General features: G+C 38.8%; 1 protein-coding gene across 3 annotated transcripts in view; it reads right to left on the bottom strand.

Annotated features, from left to right (window-relative positions):
• LOC127452572 (brevican core protein-like) overlaps nucleotides 1-21,135 on the bottom strand; it is a 30,729-nt gene that overhangs the window by 6,880 nt on the left and 2,714 nt on the right. Inside the window, exons 2-8 of one of the 3 annotated variants that reach the window (XM_051718131.1) lie at nucleotides 9,479-9,561; nucleotides 8,753-9,130; nucleotides 7,311-7,485; nucleotides 6,996-7,123; nucleotides 6,208-6,501; nucleotides 5,064-5,870; nucleotides 4,860-4,970 (exon numbers count right to left, since the gene is read on the bottom strand). In XM_051718131.1, coding sequence (XP_051574091.1) covers nucleotides 4,860-4,970; nucleotides 5,064-5,870; nucleotides 6,208-6,501; nucleotides 6,996-7,123; nucleotides 7,311-7,485; nucleotides 8,753-9,130; nucleotides 9,479-9,561 — 1,976 coding nt within the window. Of the gene's footprint in view, nucleotides 1-4,859; nucleotides 5,871-6,207; nucleotides 6,502-6,995; nucleotides 7,124-7,310; nucleotides 7,486-8,752; nucleotides 9,131-9,478; nucleotides 9,562-21,135 lie in introns of those variants that run through there. The other 2 variants (XM_051718130.1, XM_051718132.1) reach the window with 2 other exon arrangements.

Genomic DNA, 21,135 nt, shown 5'->3' with positions numbered 1-21,135 from the left:
AAGCAACATGGAAGTAAACTATAGCAAGTACAATATATGAACAGTCTGAGATAGATACTGCCATTTGCGTGTACTACTGAAATTCTGTAAATTGTACGTCTGTACCGATACTGGTATAGGAATCGGGTCCAATACAGCGCTCATGTACTTAAAAATGCCCAGATACCATCTGACGTAAGAATGTTATTACGTAAACATTCAGCGCACAAATTCAAATCACGTCATGTCCTGGTAAGATTATTTAGCAGCAAAAGCTGCAATATAATTAGATAAATATATAGTTTTCATGTGCAGTGTTTTAAATGTGAATGTGTGGAGCCGGTGTTGTGCAGGCATACACAAAGTGCTCATACCTTTTAGAGATACTTGACTCATACACGGAAAAACACCAGCATGAGCATTGCACACTCTGTTTGTAGCAGATGACAGCAGGAAGAGGCACATGCACACTACATATTTATTTATTTAAATAGCAGCCTTTTGCAGTTTAATAATCACTCTGAGTCACACAGCGACCAGCTTTTCCAGAGTGGGAAGCACCATCATAAGGTCAGAACTCCTTGGTCATAACAACACTGAAACACTTCAAAAAGCTCCGCCAAAATAAAAGCTCAATTTAATTAAGGGAAAAAGGTATGACAGAAATAGATCACTACTGTATAGTCAGTGCTGGGTGGGAAACTTGCAATTACAGTGCATGGCCAAAGTTTATAATTCAAAACAACGAGACATCAAGTTAATTTTAAGTGCATAAAACAATAGCAACATTAAGAACATTAATGGCCATAAAATCAACAGCAACTTTGCAGGTCAAAGCTTTCATCTAAAAACACTGAAACACATTTAACCCTTACTGCTTACTGATAGTCCATCACCTATTCCAAAGCTGAGGTGCAAGATATTATCTTTTGAACAGCAAGAATATTCCAAAAGAGCAGAATATTTTAAAACTGCAGTGTTCCACTGAGCCACACAAGGAACAGCTGTGTCAAGTTTTATGTCAAGTTTCATGGAGTGGTCTCCAGTGCATCAGCAGCTAGGGTTGCCACCCATCCCGTAAAATATGGGATCGTCCCGTTTTTTGTTTTTTTCCTCCCCTTTTTCTTCCCAATTTGGAATGCTCAATTCCCAATGAGCTCTAGGTCCTTGTGGTGGCATAGTGACTCACCTCAGGAGGACAAATCTCAGTTGCCTCCGCGTCTGAGATCGTCAGTCCGCGCAGCTTATCACGTGGCTTATTGAGCGCGTTACCACGGAGACATAGCGCGTGTGGAGGCTTCACACTATTCTCTGCGGCATCCACGCCCAACTCACCACGCGCCCCACCAAGAGCGAACCACGTTATAGCCATGAGAAGGTTACCCCATATGACTCTACCCTCCTTAGCAACCCAGCCAATTTGGTTGCTTAGGAGACCTGGCAGGAGTCACTCAGCATGCCCTGGATTCGAACTTGTGACTCCAGAGGTGGTAGTCAGCGCCTTTACTCGCTGAGCTACCCAGGCCCAATCATCCCGTTATTAAAAATGAAAAGTCGTGTCCCGTATTGAATCAATTGTGCTGTGAGGTTCTGTATAAAATCACTGCATTTGATAAAAATAATACAATATCATGTTGAAAATAAATTGTTATACTTTCATTTGATTAAAGTTTTAAATGAATTTATTTATTTAAACACCATTTTGATGATAAAATTGAAATAAATTGTTAATATGGAATTAAAATAAAGAAACAGGGATCAGACTCAGTATCGGCGAGTACCAAAAAAGAAAGTATCGGTACTCGTTCTAAAAAAAAAAAATGGTATCGGGACATCCCTACAATTAAGAATCAATAAGTGCCTGAGAATATACATACGTGTTACTTATGTGCAGCTTATGTGTTAAGTGGGGCTCAATATGCATTCGACAGTCAGTTGAGTCTCACGGGGTTGGAAGAACATGAGGGCAGGGAAATGATGATATAATATGAATTAAAGGATGAACTATCACTTAAAGGACACTTGGAAACCTTTTTCTAGTAATTATTACAGTGGAAAAACATGAACAATGTCACACAGTCCCAAATTATATATAATGTTTATTTATACACTGAAGCAAGATCATGCTTTATTCATGCCTTTAGTCGTTATTTCACAGCTTTTTGCATCTTGCGTGAATTTAGTTCAGTGTAGTTCCAGCACCGTGAGTGTCGAAAGAATTTAGATAATTAGATCTGTACACTAAGGGTACATTGCACCTTATCTCTGTGTTTGGAAGCTTGTTGTCCATAAGACAAAGCCGCCCACATCTGTCAAACACACAGAGGTGAAGACAGTTTCAGGTTGGATATTCGACGGATATTCGCGCTGTCAAACCTCAATAGCTTTCAAAACAGCTGAGCCACAGACTCCAAATAAGTGTCAAGATGTTGGAAAAATGGCACACAACATTGCACAGGCCTTATTTTAACAATTCAGACATTGGGGCCTGGGTAGCTCAGCGAGTATTGACGCTGACTACCACCCCTGGAGTCGTGAGTTTGAATCCACAGTGTGCTGAGTGACTCCAGCCAGGTCTCCAAAGCAACCAAATTGGCCCGGTTGCTAGGGAGGGTAGAGTCATATGGGGTAACCTCCTTGTGGTCGCGATTAGTGGTTCTCGCTTCATTGTGAAGTGGAAGTTGTGGTAAATGTGGTAAGTTGTGCGTGGATCACGGAGATTAGCATGAGCCTCCACATGCAGTCTCTGTGGTGTCATGCACAACAAGCCATGTGATAAAATGCGCAGATTGGTGGTCTCAGAATCAGAGGCAACTGAGACTTCTCCTCTGCCACCTGGATTGAGGTGAGTAACCGCGCCACCACAAGGACCTATGATGTAGTGGGAATTGAGCATTCCAAAGTGGGAGAAAAGGGATAAAAAAAATTAAAAAAAACAATTCAGACATGAATTCGCTTTCCAAACCTAATAAGCATGTGAAAATGTGAGCAGCATTCCGTATTCCTAGTTGAATTAGTTAGGGAGCGTAAACAAAGTACAAACTTTTTTACATTCGAATTTCAATAGCTCCTTGGCCATGTGACCTACTGACCTCAAACAAGGGTAAGAATATCCACTGACTACCCTTTTATATTGCACACGCTTTAGTTTGTCCATTTTCATCTCACACAGTTTGACATGATTTTTTTTAACTTTCTAATTTCAATAACTCCTTGGTCATGTGACCTACTGACCTCAAACAAGGGTCAGAATGTTAATTGAAACACTTCTATATTGCACACCCTTTAGTGTTACCATTATTTATTTTTATGTAGTTGTGTGGGACAAACATATGTTCAGTTCATGCCTATGATTTAAAAGTTCAACAAAGCCAACAACTGCTCCATGTGTGCCTCTGATAAAGAATCTTGAAGTGGCCAAAATCTGACAGTGGACATTCTGACCCTTGTTTGAGGTGAGTAGGTCACATGACAGAGGAGCTATTGAAATTCTAAATGTAAAAAAAAATATCATGTAAATTAATGTGAGATGAAAATTGAAAAACTAAAGGGTGTGCAATACAGAAGAGTAGTCAGAGGATATTCTGAACCTTGTTTGAGGTCAGCAGGTCACATGACCAAGGAGTTATTTAAATTAGAATGTTAAAAAAATTCATGTAAAATCATATGAGATGAAAATGGAAAAACTAAAAGGTGTGCAAAAAAAAAGTCAATTTTTTCCAAAAAGTTACTCAAGTAAATGTTATGGAGTAAATATAGCACGTTACTACCCACCTCTGGACCCGAGGTATGTAATAATTTTTGGCAAAAACCCAATGCATTTAAGGGTTCATTATTATTCACCCAAAAACTAAAATTCTGTCGCAGTTAACTCATGCTCATGTCATTCTGAATCCCCATGACTTTCTTATGCAGAACAAAAAACGAGAACATTTCATGAATTTCCCTGTGAATTTCCTTTCGTGTTCCGCAGAAGAAAGAAAGACATACGAGTTTGGACTACCTGGTCTCATAAACACGTTACTATACCTACATTTTTGCCAAATTATGTTTACATGGCTCATTGTACGTATCATGGCACTTTCCTGGTAAAATAAGCACTCGAAGCACTTAATTTCAACATTTCATTTCCTTTCACACAAATCATGAGTAAAACAACAGATTATCAGTTCATTAACACTTTTTGCTCTGTTCTTCACACAATGCTGCTTTATGACTTTAAAAACACTAACTATAGTGTATAACTTGTGATGCAATACATTTTAAAGTTTGCATTACATAACCAACTACATTTATAAGCTTGTTCATGTGCAATCAATTTCCACAGTGGCTCAACTGACAGAGCGTTGCACTTGCAATGTAACAGTAACAGACCATATAACGACTCCTGAAGAGGAGTAAACAGAGTTGATGTGAGCTGAAAGTGTCATAGACGCAACTCAAAATCATGTGGTTGCTTCAGTAATTGAGTTTTTCATCTCACATTTGCTTTTTTTGACACTATCAATTAAGTTTAGGTTTAAGGTTTTGGTTAGGGAGGTAGGTTTTGTTGATTTAAAACCCGATAGAACATTAACCTTAAAAACATCATCTGTTTGAGAGAAAATTTAACTTGCTTTTAGCTCCACTCAGTGGGCATTTTATCTCTGAACTGCAGCGATACGTGTAAGGAGCCATGTTATATCAACAAAACATGTTTCACTTCTTTTTTTTTTTCATGAGATTAGGCTTGGTTTGGAATGACATGACAGTGAAAAAATTCTGACAGAATTTTTATTTTTGGGTGAACCATCCCTTTAACAAATGTATTATGGCAACTTACTCTTAATGTACCTGTACTCATATTGACTGTTATTAGAAACCACACCCAGGCTACTTACTCAGACTAGTCTTGTTCGGATCTGTCAATGAGAAGGTTTCTGTAGTTGTCTCAGATGTAAATGCTCCATATGTCTCCGATTTATCCGCGGTGACCAGACGTTCTGTCACTTCTGTAAACAAAAGGGTCAAATCTTCACCTGAACCCTCTAAAGATGCAGTATTGGATGGGCTAACTAAGGTGGACTGAGTTGTGTGATATAGACCCAGGTCTTCATCTGGCTCTGGAGTTTCTGTAATATTCTCTGCAATACTCCCACCCTCAGGAAGGTATGTTGAGGGACCTGGTTGGACAGTAGGTGCCTGAGTTGTTGTCTCATTGCTTGGATCATATTCCAATGTAGTAACCTCAGTGGTCATGGAGATCTCACTATGCTTATGATCTTCATCGTTATCCTCCAGGTTGGTGTCAGGCATGGGCTGGAAATGTTTGGACCCATCCATCTCTTCTAATTCAGAAGATGGTTCCTCTTTTGCTTCAGGCTGAGCCTTTGTAGGTGGGATGTAGTCAGTAGGCTCTTCTGGCTCTAAGTTGGTGTCTGGTATGTGTTGGTAATGCTCATGATTGCTGCCTGTCACATCATCACTTGTTGAAGCTTGCAATACATTTGATTCTCCCTTTGACATGGAATGGTTGTGATTTGGCTCTATATAAATCTCTGGAACAAACTCAGCATTAATGGGATGGCTCATCTCTTTTTGCCTGGTGACCTGAGTGGATTCAAATTCTCTGTCTGTGCTGGTTGGGATGGTGAGATCACTATTGGTGCTAGCAGTGACATCATCCTGAGGGTATGGGGTCTGATTGTGTTCCCCTAGTTTTAAAGTAGTCTGTTTGCTGTAAATGGAAAAGGACTCAACAGCACCCCGAGCCTCATTTTCTGACTGCCGAGTGATCTGATCCATACTGTACTCCTCCTGGGGGTCAACTAAAGTCACAATATGATGGTCGATGTCTTCTGGCTCTGCTGCCATATGATCTATAGAAGGGACTGTCTGAGAGTTGCTGTTAGCTGCAGAGGAAAAGTATAAGAGACACGTTTATCCAAGTGTTACTGATGCGGTTTGTCAACACAGTTAGTTGTATTGGAACTTCATAACAACACAATAGTAAAACTCTATACTCCCATCTCATGCAGCATAAAACTTTTTTAACCAAAATCGGGTCTCTTAGACTATGATCTGATGTGTTTGGCCTAACTATGCATACGTTCAGAGAAAATAGAGTGAGACCACATTTAATAATCCACATTTGGCTGGACAATCAAAAATTTCAAGCCATTATTCTATTATATAATAGACTACATTAAGTATAAAAAAATGTAAGGTTGAAAACACATCTTTAAATACCTCTGAAGCAGTAGGCATCATGAAGAGAATGTGGCTCAGGGAAGCCTGTCTGATTGCTGAAACGATAGACAGTCTTGACACCAGGTTCAGAGCCTCCGCAACGTTCACGAGGGGTCACTATGGGGTAGCGAACACTTCCATCAGCTAGCCAGCCTGGACTGCAATGGTTCAGACCATCATTCCATGCAGCATATAGCTGGCCTGTTGTGGCTAGCTGAGCTCCCTGCTGCTCACAGTACTCTTGAGCTTCTGACAGGCTGAAGCGCTGTGGTGTCGACCCATGGAAAACCTCCCCTGAAACAGATTTTTTTTCAATGAATAGACAACCAATTGACTGCTTTTGGAAGACTTACATTTTCCACAAAAACCATGGCCTTAGTGTTATATTCTATCTGCCCCAAACCCATTTTGAGAGACAGAACTTTAAAGTTTTTTCAGACACAGATAAAACTTAGACCTATATACAGTATGAATATTAAATATTAGACCCATCCTTTTGAAAAACAGCCACACAAGAGCATAAAGTGTCCTTCACTGACTTGGTGTATGAGCTAATTTAATTAATTTTCTACCAAAATAGGACCTTATAAAACTGGGGTTATGAAATCCCAACCATCAAAGGATGAACAAAATAATGTTGTCAGTAACAAAATGTATTAAAAGAAAATGAAATACTGACCAAAACCAGGTTAGAAATGTGGATCATACAATGCATAAGTATATAATTTGACTGGTTGCAAATGTGTTGTTATAATATCAGCGATATTGAGACTAAATAAGTGGTTTACCATAGATGTTTTCCACATAGCAATACACATCATAGAGCTCATCAGTATCCATCACGCCATAGTTTCTAACCCCTGGTAATCCATCCATGTCTCCAAAACAGCCTTCACGAGGCATTTGGATTGGGTATCTGAGAAGGCATTACATTGAAATGAATAATCAAGATACTATTTTTTTTGTGTTTGTCATTAGTTGAAACCAACTAGGCTGATCTGTATTGTTTCATTATGACTTCATCTGTTTTGAGCAACATCTTATGCAAGTATTATGCTTCACAGGATGGCTTAGCTGGTTATTTGATGTGTCAGTCCACTCACCTCACAGAGCGATCTGAAAGCCAGCCAGCATCACACTGCTCATAGCCACTGTGATATGCAGCCAGCAGCTGCTCTGGAGAAGCTATCTGAGCTCCAATGTCCTCACATGCAACCTTGGCCTCATCAAAAGTGAAGGCATAGCGACTGGAGGTATGGCGATAGAGGAAGACGACACCTAAGAACAAGCAGTGAATCAGTGCTCTCTAATATCAATACATATCAATGCTTTTGAACTTTTAGTAAGTGTTATTTACAATTTTCTTGTCAGAAAAAAATCTATCCTAATTTTATTTATATAAACATTATTAAAATAACCCCAAATCTACATGATGAATGAATCATGAAATAATTAATCTTGCTTTTTATGTTTGTGTACAGGATAAATTACTATATTGTAACATTTATCATTAGTTATTATTCATTACAATTTAATAAGATAATTTGTTGAAAGGTTAAGATTACTTGAAATCTCAGGGTTCAAGTAAATATTTTATATCACAGGGGTTCAGCTGACCTAAAAGTTTGGGAACCCCTGACTTTGGCTTCAGCTTCAAAGCCATGTTAATAGCCCTTGGTCAGGATAATTAAACCAAATTACATTTTTGGTTAATGAAACCAAGGCTGTGAGGGATATTTGTACAGTCTATTCAATGTACTTTGGTGTTAATCATTCAGTTAATGAAATAAAAAATACACTATGGCAAATAAATTCAAGGGGACAAAAATCTCTGGAAAACATGGGTTGGAATATAGACATGAGCTGCATCCGAATCGCATACTGTCAAAGTATGTACTGCTTTTTGATGAGGGATGCACTTTTTGGGTAGTAAAACAGTATGTTCTTAAGGTATGCAGGTGAGTAGTACGAATAGATTCTGGACATACTTAATTCGGGAACGTGAGCATTGTCCCATGACCTGAATATATGACGTAATAACAACCGCAAAAATAATGTACTCTTGTTTTTCTTAAACAAGCACCATTTAAGCACATGGAACAACTTTCTTGGTATATATATATAGCACTTACAGTTGAGAAGAACTGCCCGACTTGCGGTTTTCCATTGTTTTTTAAAGCTCCCGGGCATTATGGGATAGTAAAGTGTCCAATCGATATTCCCTTCAGAAACTCGCCTTAATAGTAGGTCTTCTGGGTATTTCTTGCTTACAGTTTTATGAATACTGAGAATTCAACATACTGTACAACTCCATTGGCATACTGTATTTGGCATACTACATAAAGGTGAGTATGCATATTCGAACGCAGCGATTATCTAGAACATTTACTTTACAACAACACCCAACGAACGGACTGTACGTCTATCCCTCTCAGCCTCATTTTCAATTACTAAAAATGTTATATGGCATCTCACCTAACTAAAGTCTTTTATTTTAAGTTAAAATCTAAAGTTGTCACAGACAGTGGCTTTAAAATAAAATCACCTTTTACTTTGACCTGGGCCTGGTCATGAGCGTCCTCCAAGCCATGCTGGACCTCGCAGCGGTAGAAGCCTGTATCGTTGTGTATCAGGTCATCCAGTCTGAGGGTGAGATCAACTGAAGAGGCAGCATAGTTCAGAAGTGACGCCCTGCCTTTATACAGCTCACTCACCTTTACCCGCTCCCCACGGGCCACTAGGATCTCTGTCTCTTGGTTAGACGAAAGAAAGCTCCATTTGACTCGTGGGTGGGTAAGTACCACATGCCGTCCCAGAGAGAGAGGCCGGGACAGAGTCACCAGGCAGGGCAGAGTCAGGGAGCCTCCCAAAATGGCAGACACAGGGGAGCTATCAGGAATGGTCACTTGTAGTGTAGTCTCATCTGAAGACAAATGAATAAATGAGATACTAATTAGTAGAACGCTTAAAGCTTGAGTTCACTATGAGGTTTCCAATTTGCAAAGCTTTTAAAGAAATTCTAGTGTGCATTTACATTACTGGCTTTGCATTACTGGAAAGCAATTGAAGAGATATGACCCATTTTTGCTGACACTCAGTGGCTGAAATGACTGATATTCACTCTGACCTGCTATTCAGTGCAGCCTACAAGGCCATTCAAAATGGTCTCCAGTGTGAATGTTTCATTTGAGCTTTAAGAGGTGCATTTGACCTTAAGTGTTATTTATCATTAATCATGTTCTGTGTGTTGTATGGTAGAGGTGAGACAAACCTGCAGCAGAACATTGGACGGCAGAAGATGACAGGACAAAGAGACAGATGGCACGCAGCAGTAGATGCAGGCACATCGCTGATCTAAGACAGAAGTGGGACAGTAAAAAAAACACGCATTGCAAAGTCGAATGGGTACTGTGAAAAGTGTAATGTCATTTTACAAGGAAGAAAAAAAAAAGAATTGACTTCAGTGAGACACTAGAAAAGACATTGTCTAAGGATAGAAATGAAAGGAGCAAACATATTTCTTTGTTATACAGTAATTTATATAATTTAACTACATTCTGTTCAAGTGCAAGCTCATGGAAATTCATGGGGGAAATGGCATACTGCCTTGTGTGAGAAAGCGAGAAAATTAAAAAGTTATTTGTGCCTTTGCTGTTGCCAGATTGCTTGAATTATCATACACATTGGAAGTTTGACATAAGAGCCTTTTGAACTAAATTCTAAATTTAGTTCTAATTTTAATAGTTATCGCAATAGCATTATGCATTTTGTAATCTGTTCAAATAAGGAAAAGCATTTGTTTAAAAGCATGAGACTGAACAGAACAAAACGGCTTTCCTGCAGTTCTTAACGTTCCACAAAGACATCAAATAGCACATTAAACATTTTCACAGCAAACCCACAGTACATCTTTTTAGAGGATTTGTTTATTCTATACACAAGGAAACTCTGCAAACTTAGAATTTGTCCAAGTAATATTTTATTTGTTTTATTTAGCCTTGAAGGCAAGTTTATTGTGGCTTTACATTTTCACGAGCCTTTTTTTTATTACAGAGGTTAGTTGAGGGCTTGCTGAGAAGAGGATTTGGCAACCCTGTGCTATGTCCAGCTGGCATGATTCAGATCTTTGGAGCCTTTGGGAGCTCTTGTATGTGCTCAGAATTCTGACGATTGACCAAACAGACTAGCTATCCTTTTCAAGACACGAGCATCTCTTTACCAGCACATCCATGTCCACTAATGTCATCTTTATGCACCTGTCTCTATGCAGCCCTTAAACCAGAGAGCACAATATAGGCTGTGTTAAGCAAAACAGAAAGGGAATGTTTTTAAAGGGTAAATGGTTTCTGAGTAACAGGCTGAAAAAAATAAATAAAGGGCCACCTGCACGATCCACTGAAATACTCTTTGTAAAGACTGAATGAATTGCATAGTAATACATTGAAAAAAGAGCCAGAAATAGCAAACTAGACATAACATTGGTGCACAGACATTTGCAGTAACTTTGACAAATGTTAAATATCCCTGAGACATTTAGAAAACCCAACAAAATAGATTAAGTTTCAGCAGTACTTTTACTTGTTACATTTCCACATTGGACTGCAATCACAATTTAAATGAAGTGGAAGGTAATGAGCTTATTACATCAATTTAACGTGATAACATATCATTGAGTTGAAATTATTTTAACGACAGGATGTTTACGAAGATGTCTATCTAAAATAAGCAGTCATTTAAGTAGCTAATTGTTACTGTTCTCTGTATACATTAAATCTTTTTCAATGAACCAGATGTGAAATTAAAGACTCCATTTTTGGAAAAATAGCATGTGTAAAGTTATCTAATAGAGCTGTTGATTCTCGGTGGGCTGGCGGAAAACTCAGAAATGTCGACTTGTTTGAAGATGGAAGAGAAATCTTTAATCTCTTCACTTCTGTAGGCAAACGGATGAAGATGCGGATTGCTCGGCGGTCTCCTTCGGATCCGTTAGAGTGTTCGGTTGAACACAGAGTAATCTCAACTCGTCCAGCGAGATGGAGATTGTATGGCCACAGTTTCAAGTCGGACGTTACTTCCTTGTGCCACGAGGTTGCACCTGAGAGCAGCGATGAGCTGCGTCTACACACTGCAAACAAAGTTACTGGAAGCAAATCCCGGAAGCATTTCAGAGGTATTTCAACTACTGATGATGTCATGTTTGAGGGACGTTCTGTTGTGTGCCTCATCCAATTGGAGTTGAGAGTTCGATCCTTTAGTGAGCAAGGCTTCATGGGATTTGTAGTCTGTTTTGGACTCCCTTTGTTTGATTTTGGCACGATTTTTATCAGTATAATTTACGACTTGGAATGTGGGGGCTTGAGTTAGGTTTTTACGACTGTGTTAGGCCTGCCTTTGTCTTCTATCTGAATACATGAGGCCCAACAGAGCTCAGGCTGATGGAATGGAAATTTACAGATGCTATTTTAGTTTTAATCAACAGAGAGACATGGATATGCAATGGAACAGGCATTTTGGTCTGCTGAATAATGAATCTGTTTACTACTGCTTTGGGTATGTGGACAGGAAGATTGCAATACCAAATTCAGAAATTCCAGATGGATGGATGGATGGGTTTAGAGGTATATTTAAATATGAGGACGCACAAGACTACATGTAAAATATCAACTAATATGACGTTAAAATCTGTTATCAATGACTTCATGCCTTGTTTTATTAGTAGAATTCACGCAAGATAAGTAAAAGAAGCTGTTTTAACTACTTGATGATGATTTAAAGTAATTTATATATACAGTAGATAATGTGTAATTTGTATTGTTTACCTTTTGAACTCATAACACTAATACAGGTGCATCTCAATAAATTAGAATGTCGTGGAAAAGTTCATTTATTTCAGTAATTCAACTCAAATTGTGAAACTCGTGTATTAAATATATTCAGTGCACACAGACTGAAGTAGTTTAAGTCTTTGGTTCTTTTAATTGTGATGATTTTGGCTCACATTTAACAAAAACCCACCAATTCACTATCTCAACAAATTAGAATACATCATAAGACCAATAAAAAAAAACATTTTTAGTGAATTGTTGGCCTTCTGGAAAGTATGTTCATTTACTGTATATGTACTCAATACTTGGTAGGGGCTCCTTTTGCTTTAATTACTGCCTCAATTCAGCGTGGCATGGAGGTGATCAGTTTGTGGCACTGCTGAGGTGGTATGGAAGCCCAGGTTTCTTTGACAGTGGCCTTCAGCTCATCTGCATTTTTTTTGGTCTCTTGTTTCTCATTTTCCTCTTGACAATACCCCATAGATTCTCTGTGGGGTTCAGGTCTGGTGAGTTTGCTGGCCAGTCAAGCACACCAACACCATGGTCATTTAACCAACTTTTGGTGCTTTTGGCAGTGTGGGCAGGTGCCAAATCCTGCTGGAAAATGAAATCAGCATCTTTAAAAAGCTGGTCAGCAGAAGGAAGCATGAAGTGCTCCAAAATTTCTTGGTAAACGGGTGCAGTGACTTTGGTTTTCAAAAAACACAATGGACCAACACCAGCAGATGACATTGCACCCCAAATCATCACAGACTGTGGAAACTTAACACTGGACTTCAAGCAACTTGGGCTATGAGCTTCTCCACCCTTCCTCCAGACTCTAGGACCTTGGTTTCCAAATGAAATACAAAACTTGCTCTCATCTGAAAAGAGGACTTTAGCCCAGGTAAGACGCCTCTGATGTTGTCTGTGGTTCAGGAGTGGCTTAACAAGAGGAATACAACAACTGTAGCCAAATTCCTTGACACGTCTGTGTGTGGTGGCTCTTGATGCCTTGACCCCAGCCTCAGTCCATTCCTTGTGAAGTTCACCCAAATTCTTGAATCGATTTTGCTTGACAATCCTCATAAGGCTGCGGTTCTCTCGGTTGGTTGTGCATCTTTTTCTTCCACACTTTTTCCTTCCACTCAACTTTCTGTTAACATGCTTGGATACAGCACTCTGTGAACAGCCAGCTTCTTTGGCAATGAATGTTTGTGGCTTACCCTCCTTGTGAAGGGTGTCAATGATTGTCTTCTGGACAACTGTCAGATCAGCAGTCTTCCCCATGATTGTGTAGCCTAGTGAACCAAACTGAGAGACCATTTTGAAGGCTCAGGAAACCTTTGCAGGTGTTTTGAGTTGATTAGCTGATTGGCATGTCACCATATTCTAATTTTTTGAGATAGTGAATTGGTGGGTTTTTGTTAAATGTGAGCCAAAATCATCACAATTAAAAGAAACAAAACTTAAACTACTTCAATCTGTGTGCATTGAATTTATTTAATACATGAGTTTCACAATTTGAGTTGAATTACTGAAATAAATGAACTTTTCCATGACATTCTAATTTATTGAGATGCACCTGTATGCTAACATGCTATACACGGCCATAATATGCACTGATTACACTGTTATTGTAATTCATAATGACACTGCTGCAAAGATGGGTGTTTAAAAGAGTGATAAAGGTCATATTACAGGCAAAAGCATGGTGATAGGCAGGGTTGGGAGGGTTACTTTTGAAGTGTATTCCACTACAGATTACAGAAATACATGCTGTAAAATGTAATTTGTAACGTATTCTGTTAGAATACTCAAGGTCAGTAACGTATTCTAAATACTTTGGATTACTTCTTCAGCACTGGTAAATTTTTTCACTTGTTTTGACTATAAAAATTCTGCCAGTACAGTAAGACAAAATAAACATGTTAAAAATACATTCTCTAAAAAAACCTAAATATCTTACGCAGTGTTGTTTCAAAAACAAGATAAATCAAACTGATCTTGTTTTAAGGATTTTTAGATCTTTTTACAGGAAAACAATACAAAAATTATTATCAAGAATACGATTTTTGCCCTAATATCAAAGGTCTTACTAGAAAAAAAGAAATTATTATCCAACGTGAATTTTCTTGATAAAAAATATGATCGTGCCTGGTAACATATACATGTAAAATGGTTAGAAATAGCATAAAGCTGACAATTTACACAAGGTTTATTTCTATTTCTTCTGCTCCAAACTTACTTCAAACTTACTTCTCTGTCTGCTCGTATGAATGTAACACATCATAAGAAAGTGTTTCACTGCTGTTCAAATGCACTTTGGATCGCATCATTTATATGTATAAATGTTTTCCATCTGAAAGGACTAAATATTAAATGACACAATTGACAATAAAATGCAAAGTAATCTCTTCAGTAATCAAAATACTTTTTGAATGTAACTGTATTCTTATTACCAATGATTTAAATTGTAACTGTAGTGGAATACAGTTACTTATATTTTGTATTTTAAATACGTAATCCCGTTACATGTATATCGTTACTCCCCAACCCTGGTGATAGGCATATCTTACTTTGGGCAGATGTGTGAATGGTTTTCGGCTACAGATGGCACATGGGTGAATGGGCACTTAAGAGTATTTGTATAGATTTGATTCCATTTGTAGACTAATAAAAAAAATTGCATTACACATTCTTGGAAATGTGTCTACGTGAATGATCATACAGATATACACTGGCGGCCAAAGTTTTGGAATAATGTACAGATTTTGCTCTTATGGAAAGAAATTGGTACTTTTATTCACCAAAGTGGTATTCAGCTGAGGACATTAATAACATGAAAAATGACTATTACAATTTGAAATTTAAAAAAAAAAAAAATTCAGAACTTCTTAATCTACTTCAAATCCTCCACGTGCAGCAATGACAGCTTTGCAGATCCTTGGCATTCTTGCTGTCAGTTTGTCCAGATACTCAGGTTCACCCCACACTTCCTGTAGCACTTCCCATAGATGTGGCTGTCTTGTTGGGCACTTCTCACGCACCTTACAGTCTAGCTGATCCCACAAAATCTCAGTGGGGTTAAGATCCATAGCACTCTTTTCCAATTATCTGTTGTCCAATGTCTGTGTTTCTTTGCCCACTCTAACCTTTTCTTTTTGTTTTTCTGTTTCAAAAGTGGCTTTTTCTTTGCAATTATATCCCATAAGGCCTACACCCCTGAGTCTTCTCTTTACTGTTGTAGAATTCACTGAAGCTTTCAGCTGGGGACATGTGAGGCATCTATTTCTCAAACTAGAGACTCTGATGTACTTATCCTCTTGTTTAGTTGTACATTTGGCATTCTACATCTCTTTCTGTCCTTGTTAGAGCCAGTTGTCCTTTGTCTTTGAAGACTGTAGTGTACACCTTTGTATGAAATCTTCAGTTTTTTGGCAGTTTCAAGCATTGTATAGCCTTCATTCCTCAAAACAATGATTGACTGATGAGTTTCTAGGAAAGCTGTTTCTTTTTTGCCATTTGTGTCCTAATATTGACCTTAAGACATGCCAGTCTATTGCATACTGTGGCAACTCAAAAACAAACACAAAGACAATGTTAAGCTTAATTTAATGAACCAAATAGCTTTCAACTGTGTTTGATATAATGGCAAGTAATTTTCTAGTACCAAATTAGCAATTTAGCATGATTACTCAAGGATAAGGTGTTGGAGTGATGACTGCTGGAAATGGGGGCCTGTCTAGATTTGATCAAAAATTACTTTTTTCAAATAGTGATGGTGCTGTTTTTTTTACATCAGTAATGTCCTGACTATACTTTGTGATCAGTTGAATGCAACTTTGAGAATTAAAGTACCAATTTCCTTCCGAAACAGCAAAATCTGTACTTTATTCCAAAAGTATATGAGCTCCAGGTCACACTTACCGACACCATGGCAGTAAGAAGTTGTTTAGCAGCCAATACAAAGCTTTCCTGAAAGTTCACCAAGGTGAGCTGTTACGAACCACCGAAACAAACTCAAAAGTTTAAGCATACAAGACAGGAACTACAAAGCCCAGGAAAAGCTGAATTCAGGGCACAAAAGCCTCAGACACACAAGGTCAGGAAGTTCTGATGCTGCAGTGCATTTTCAGAGATGCAGAGAAATGGGAACATGGAACGGTACACGGCTGGGAGGAAAGGAGAGAGAGAGATGAATGGAAACTGGCATGAATTGGTTGAACAGTAGTTGTATAGAATGATGGTTGTTAAAGACTACTGCCATGGAGAAGAAGGGGTGTGTGCACATTCAGATACATCCTCTAAAAGTGCTTTTAGACTATAATCTACGGTTTTGGTTAAGGAGAAAAGCTCAATATTTTTGGCAGTTTCAGAAAGCTTTCCAGAAAGGAAACACTAGGAACCTAAACCCTGGGAATGGTGCACAAAATTTGCACTGTTGAACTTACAATTAAGCTGTCGTTTTCAACCTGTTTATTCAAAACCATACACTGCTATACACTTCATACAGTCTAGCTGCATCACTGTTTATTAGTGAATGCAAGTATGTGTGTAGAGATCTTTGATCTGGGTCTCTGCTGTATCCTGCTGCCCTTGAGTACATTACCAAACCCCTCAACCACATTGCCATAGACCAAGAGTAAAGGAAGCCAGATTAAGGGCAAACATGGAAGACAGGGCCCAGCAACCTCAGGAGTGCTTAGGCAGGCATCTCCATGGACGCCTGCTGTCTGCAATACAGAATAACTTCACCTTTACAAACAGCTGAGGAGAGAGTCCAGGCTTTCATAATTTAGGTCACAACGGTCTGAATAGAAAGGGTGATGAGGAGGGAGGCAGGCAATTTACTGACATCACACCAGTGACTGTGCAGGCTGTATGAAGGTGTATACGCACACAACTATTAAATCGCTGTTGATTGCTAGTAGTTATTCCCTTTTGACCGCCATCAGTATCAGTATCAGGCAATGGATCAATGTTTGCACTCTTTATGGTAGTCAGTGCTTCTCATTTTCTTTAAACTCTGCTCAACTTTGTTACATCGCCAATGGCTTTTGTCAAGCTTTTGTTGCCGGAAATCGCTAACTCTCATTGAAACTTGTTGATCTGCAGTCACTATGTCATCACAAGTTGATATATGTGTGAAGCTGTGAACGTCCCTTATGTTCACAATTCTATGCTGCAGATTTGTATTTTTATTTCCCATATCACACCCATAGTGGATCTTTATGGACAGATGTTTTTCTTGCAGTCTCAGACAAGAAAGCAGACACAGCTTTCCCACTCTTTCTCTCTCTCTCTCTTCCTCTCTCTCAGTGGAATGAAGCTCTGTTTAGCATTTTCCTTTTGCTGTCTTTTTTCTTTTTTTCCTCTGTTTTTCCATGTATTGGTCTGTCAGCTTGCCATGGACACTACAATTGCTCTCTCAATGCCACACCCACCGTTAAACTCCCTTCCTAACCTTGCATGACTCGGGCTGCATACGAAAATTGAAAATTGCTGCCTTTGGAGGTTGTATACGAAGATAAGAAGGTATCAAGGCATGTCTGAATCAAATATTTGCATCACATCCTGTCTACAGAGATGCCTTCATCTGGTCAGTTTTTGAAGGCAGCATAGATCCCAGCCTTTACTGCCTAAGATATTCCAAAATCCTGTGTATGTGGTTTGGTTAGCTGAAAGAATAAACCTGGCATTTGATGGAGTGAAGAGTGACAGCAGTGGAGTGAAAGCAGTAATTTGTTTATGAATATCCAGCTTTTATTTTATTTTATTTAATTTTTTCATATTATGACTCAATTTCTAGCAAGAAATAAGCATTGTAGTTTCTAAATGTTTGCTTGGGTCTAAAGATCACTAGAAGTACTTTTTGATCATTAGATATGACGTTATGGTGTTCAAATCTGAAACCAGCGTCCTTACTTTGTGCATTCGTATGCAATTCGATGCCAGTGAAGTTACTGATTGACATTGAGGCATCAAGGCAGCTGCCTTAGCTTTCAGATGCATCCTCAATGTGATTTTGTCCATTACCATGGGCAACCAATTCAACCCCAGGAAACACAGATCGACCAGAACACATGTAGAGAGAGAGAGAGCAATTCAGTAGTTCCCAGGCTGCAGATGTCTGAGGTTTCATTAGCCAAGTAGGCTGTGGTAGATCGTGCTCATTTGTGGTGTAGACTGACTTTTCAGGCATGCAGTCATTCTCTATGAGCTCTGAAACTGAAGAAAATGGATCTGAATGGTGGACTGAGCTTCACTGAGTAAACTGTACCAGCATTAAATAAAACCTTAATAATAATATTGACCTGTTTTAAGTTTACTGTATTACTGTTTTTCAAGCTGTATAAGATGTAGTCTTTATATTTGGTCAAACGCAGGGCTATAACTACCATCAATAAGCCCCCCTCAAAATTCAGAGTGGTTAATCAATGTGGGGTTTTCAATGACTGAATCTTTACACAGAGACAGCTGTGCAATGTGCACATACACACAATCTACTCAGACATTACCTTAATCACATGTAATAAATGTCGGAGGCAAAACGTGCACATACAGAGACCATTGTGTCTCTTATTTTCCCCTTTCCTCTTCACATCAGAGTGATTAGGACTTGTCATGACCGCTGCACAGTAAAATTAGGTCAGATCTGTCCTGCAGGGCCTCATGTGAGAGATTTGAGTATACACTTGAGTTTCTATACACAAAGACACCTATTAGATTAATAAAAACTTTGATATTCCATTTTCATAGTGATGAAGTGAGGGTAAAAATGGCTTAAACTTATGTATTTGTTAACAGCGTATTAGGCTGGGGTTTAAAGAAAAGCAGCAGGGGATAACACAAGAGTTGGCAGCCCTGCCTATTTGCTGAGCCACTGTGATGAATCATGTCTATAGTGGCCATTGTGCTCAGTGACCAAGGTGGAATTCTACAGCCAATAAAGTGTTGGAATTGTATAGCTGGAAACACACTGCAGACACTAACATTCAATGTCTCAATAAAATAGCCTCACATAAGCACTGGAATAACTGCAGATGTAGACCAAACAGGTACTCATGACTCATGTCTCTTTCTCTCATGCTAGATTTGGCACCTGGATTTCTGCTTAGTTTGTTCCACAAAGCAAAATCATCCAGCAGGTGTGGCAGACACCTCCCCACTTGCCCAACCATCTCTAATTTTGTGCCTACAAAGCCTTGGGTACAGTACTAAAGAGAGAGGTCACCCAAAAATGAAAATTCTCTCATCATTTACTCACCATCATGCCATCCCAGATGTGTATGCTTTTCTTTTTTCTGCTAAATGCAAATGAAGATTTTTAGTAGAATATTCTAGCTCTGCAGGTCCAGACAATGCAAGTGAATGGTGACCAGACATTTGAAGCTCCAAAAAGCACAAAAGGGCAGCATAAAATTCATCCATGACCCCATTTATTAAGATGCCTTTTTGGTGATTCGATCACACGTGTTCAGCGCTTAATACAGGTCTAAACAGGGTCTAAACATTTTGTGATTGGATCACAAAAACCACATACGAATGTGGTCAAAAATGCATTTAACCAGGGGCCTGGGTAGCTCAGTGATTAAGATGCTGGCTACAAAACCTGGAGTTTGCTAGTTCGAATCCCAGGGTGTGCTGAGTGACTCCAGCCAGGTCTCCTAAGCAACCAAATTGGCCCGGTTGCTAGGGATGGAAGAGTCATACAGGGTAACCTCCTTGTGATCGCTATAATGTGGTTCGCTCTCGATGGGGCGGGTGGTGAGTTGTGCGTGGATGCTGCGGTGGATGGTGTGAAGCCTCCACATGTGCTATATCTCTGCGGTAATGTGCTCAACAAGCCACATGATAAGATGCGTGGGTTGATGGGGGGGGGGTCCGATCTGAATTTAAAAAGTGGATATATATACACAAGTGCAAGAACATGGATCTTGTCTGATATCAACATGCAGAGACACAAATGAGAAGCACAAACATCTGAAGCTCCTTTAATAGAGGTACTTCACTAAAATAACAGTGATTTTCTGTGTTTGTGCTTAGATTAAATTTCAGATGCATCTGGGAGAAACAGCACACTGGTTTTATTCACACATTTTTTATTTTGTTTTTGTCTTTTATTATTTTTTTGTGGTTTATTATGATGCAGACATCTTGACTGATGTATGTCATCATGAAACGAAGACCCTCCCCTTGAAATCCAAAGACAAATGGTCACAGGAGATGCATTTAGTGACCAAGTGTAAACAGCAATATGTCTCGCCTGGCCACATGTGATCGGATTACCCAAGATGCATCTTAATACCAGGTGTAAACGCGGTTCATAAGACTCCAGTGGTTACATTTTTAAAAAGTGGTTGAAAATTTTAGTAATCATACACTTGCATTGTGAGGACTTACAGAGCTAAAATATTCTTCTTAAAATCTTCATTTGTGTTCAGCAGAAGAAAGTAAGTCATGCCATGAGGGTGAGTAAATGAAAGAATTTAAATTTTTGGGTGAATTATCCCTTTAAGATGTACAAAGTCACTGTAATCTGGGGCTAAACTGGGCATTTCAAACAGCAGACTATCATCAACGGACAATTAACATTGACAACTAACACTTTAGGCAATTAAAATACTGGCTCCAGTCCAAACCCAGACAAACATCACAAAGCCAACTACTCAGAGCCATTTTTATATAGCATGTTAGTTATATTCTGGCTTTAATAGGGGAAAAACCTGAAGGACTTAACCCACTTGATTTATTTGCTCTAATATGAATAGACCTTTCCAACACTCAGTTATGTGTCAATTATATATCTTCAGTTAACAAACCTCCTCGTGCAATTTATCATTTTTGTCCAGTAACTTTGCTATGCACAAAATTACTCTGCATGTTTAAAAAAGCAAAACCAAAATATAAAGACAAATATATACAGTACTATGCAAAAGTTTTAGGCACTTGGGAAAAATTTTGCATAGTGAGGATGTGTTCAAAAATAATGCCATAAATGGTTTACATTTATCAATTAACGTCATACAAAATCGAGTAAACATAAAAAAGCTAAATCAATATTTGGTGCGACCACCTTTGCCTTCAAAACAGCACCAATTCTCCTAGGTACACCTGGACA

Source organism: Myxocyprinus asiaticus, chromosome 15 (assembly GCF_019703515.2).
Source record: "Myxocyprinus asiaticus isolate MX2 ecotype Aquarium Trade chromosome 15, UBuf_Myxa_2, whole genome shotgun sequence".
In the NCBI taxonomy this organism is placed as follows: domain Eukaryota; kingdom Metazoa; phylum Chordata; class Actinopteri; order Cypriniformes; family Catostomidae; genus Myxocyprinus; species Myxocyprinus asiaticus.
This window is presented reverse-complemented; position numbering and strand designations above follow the sequence as displayed.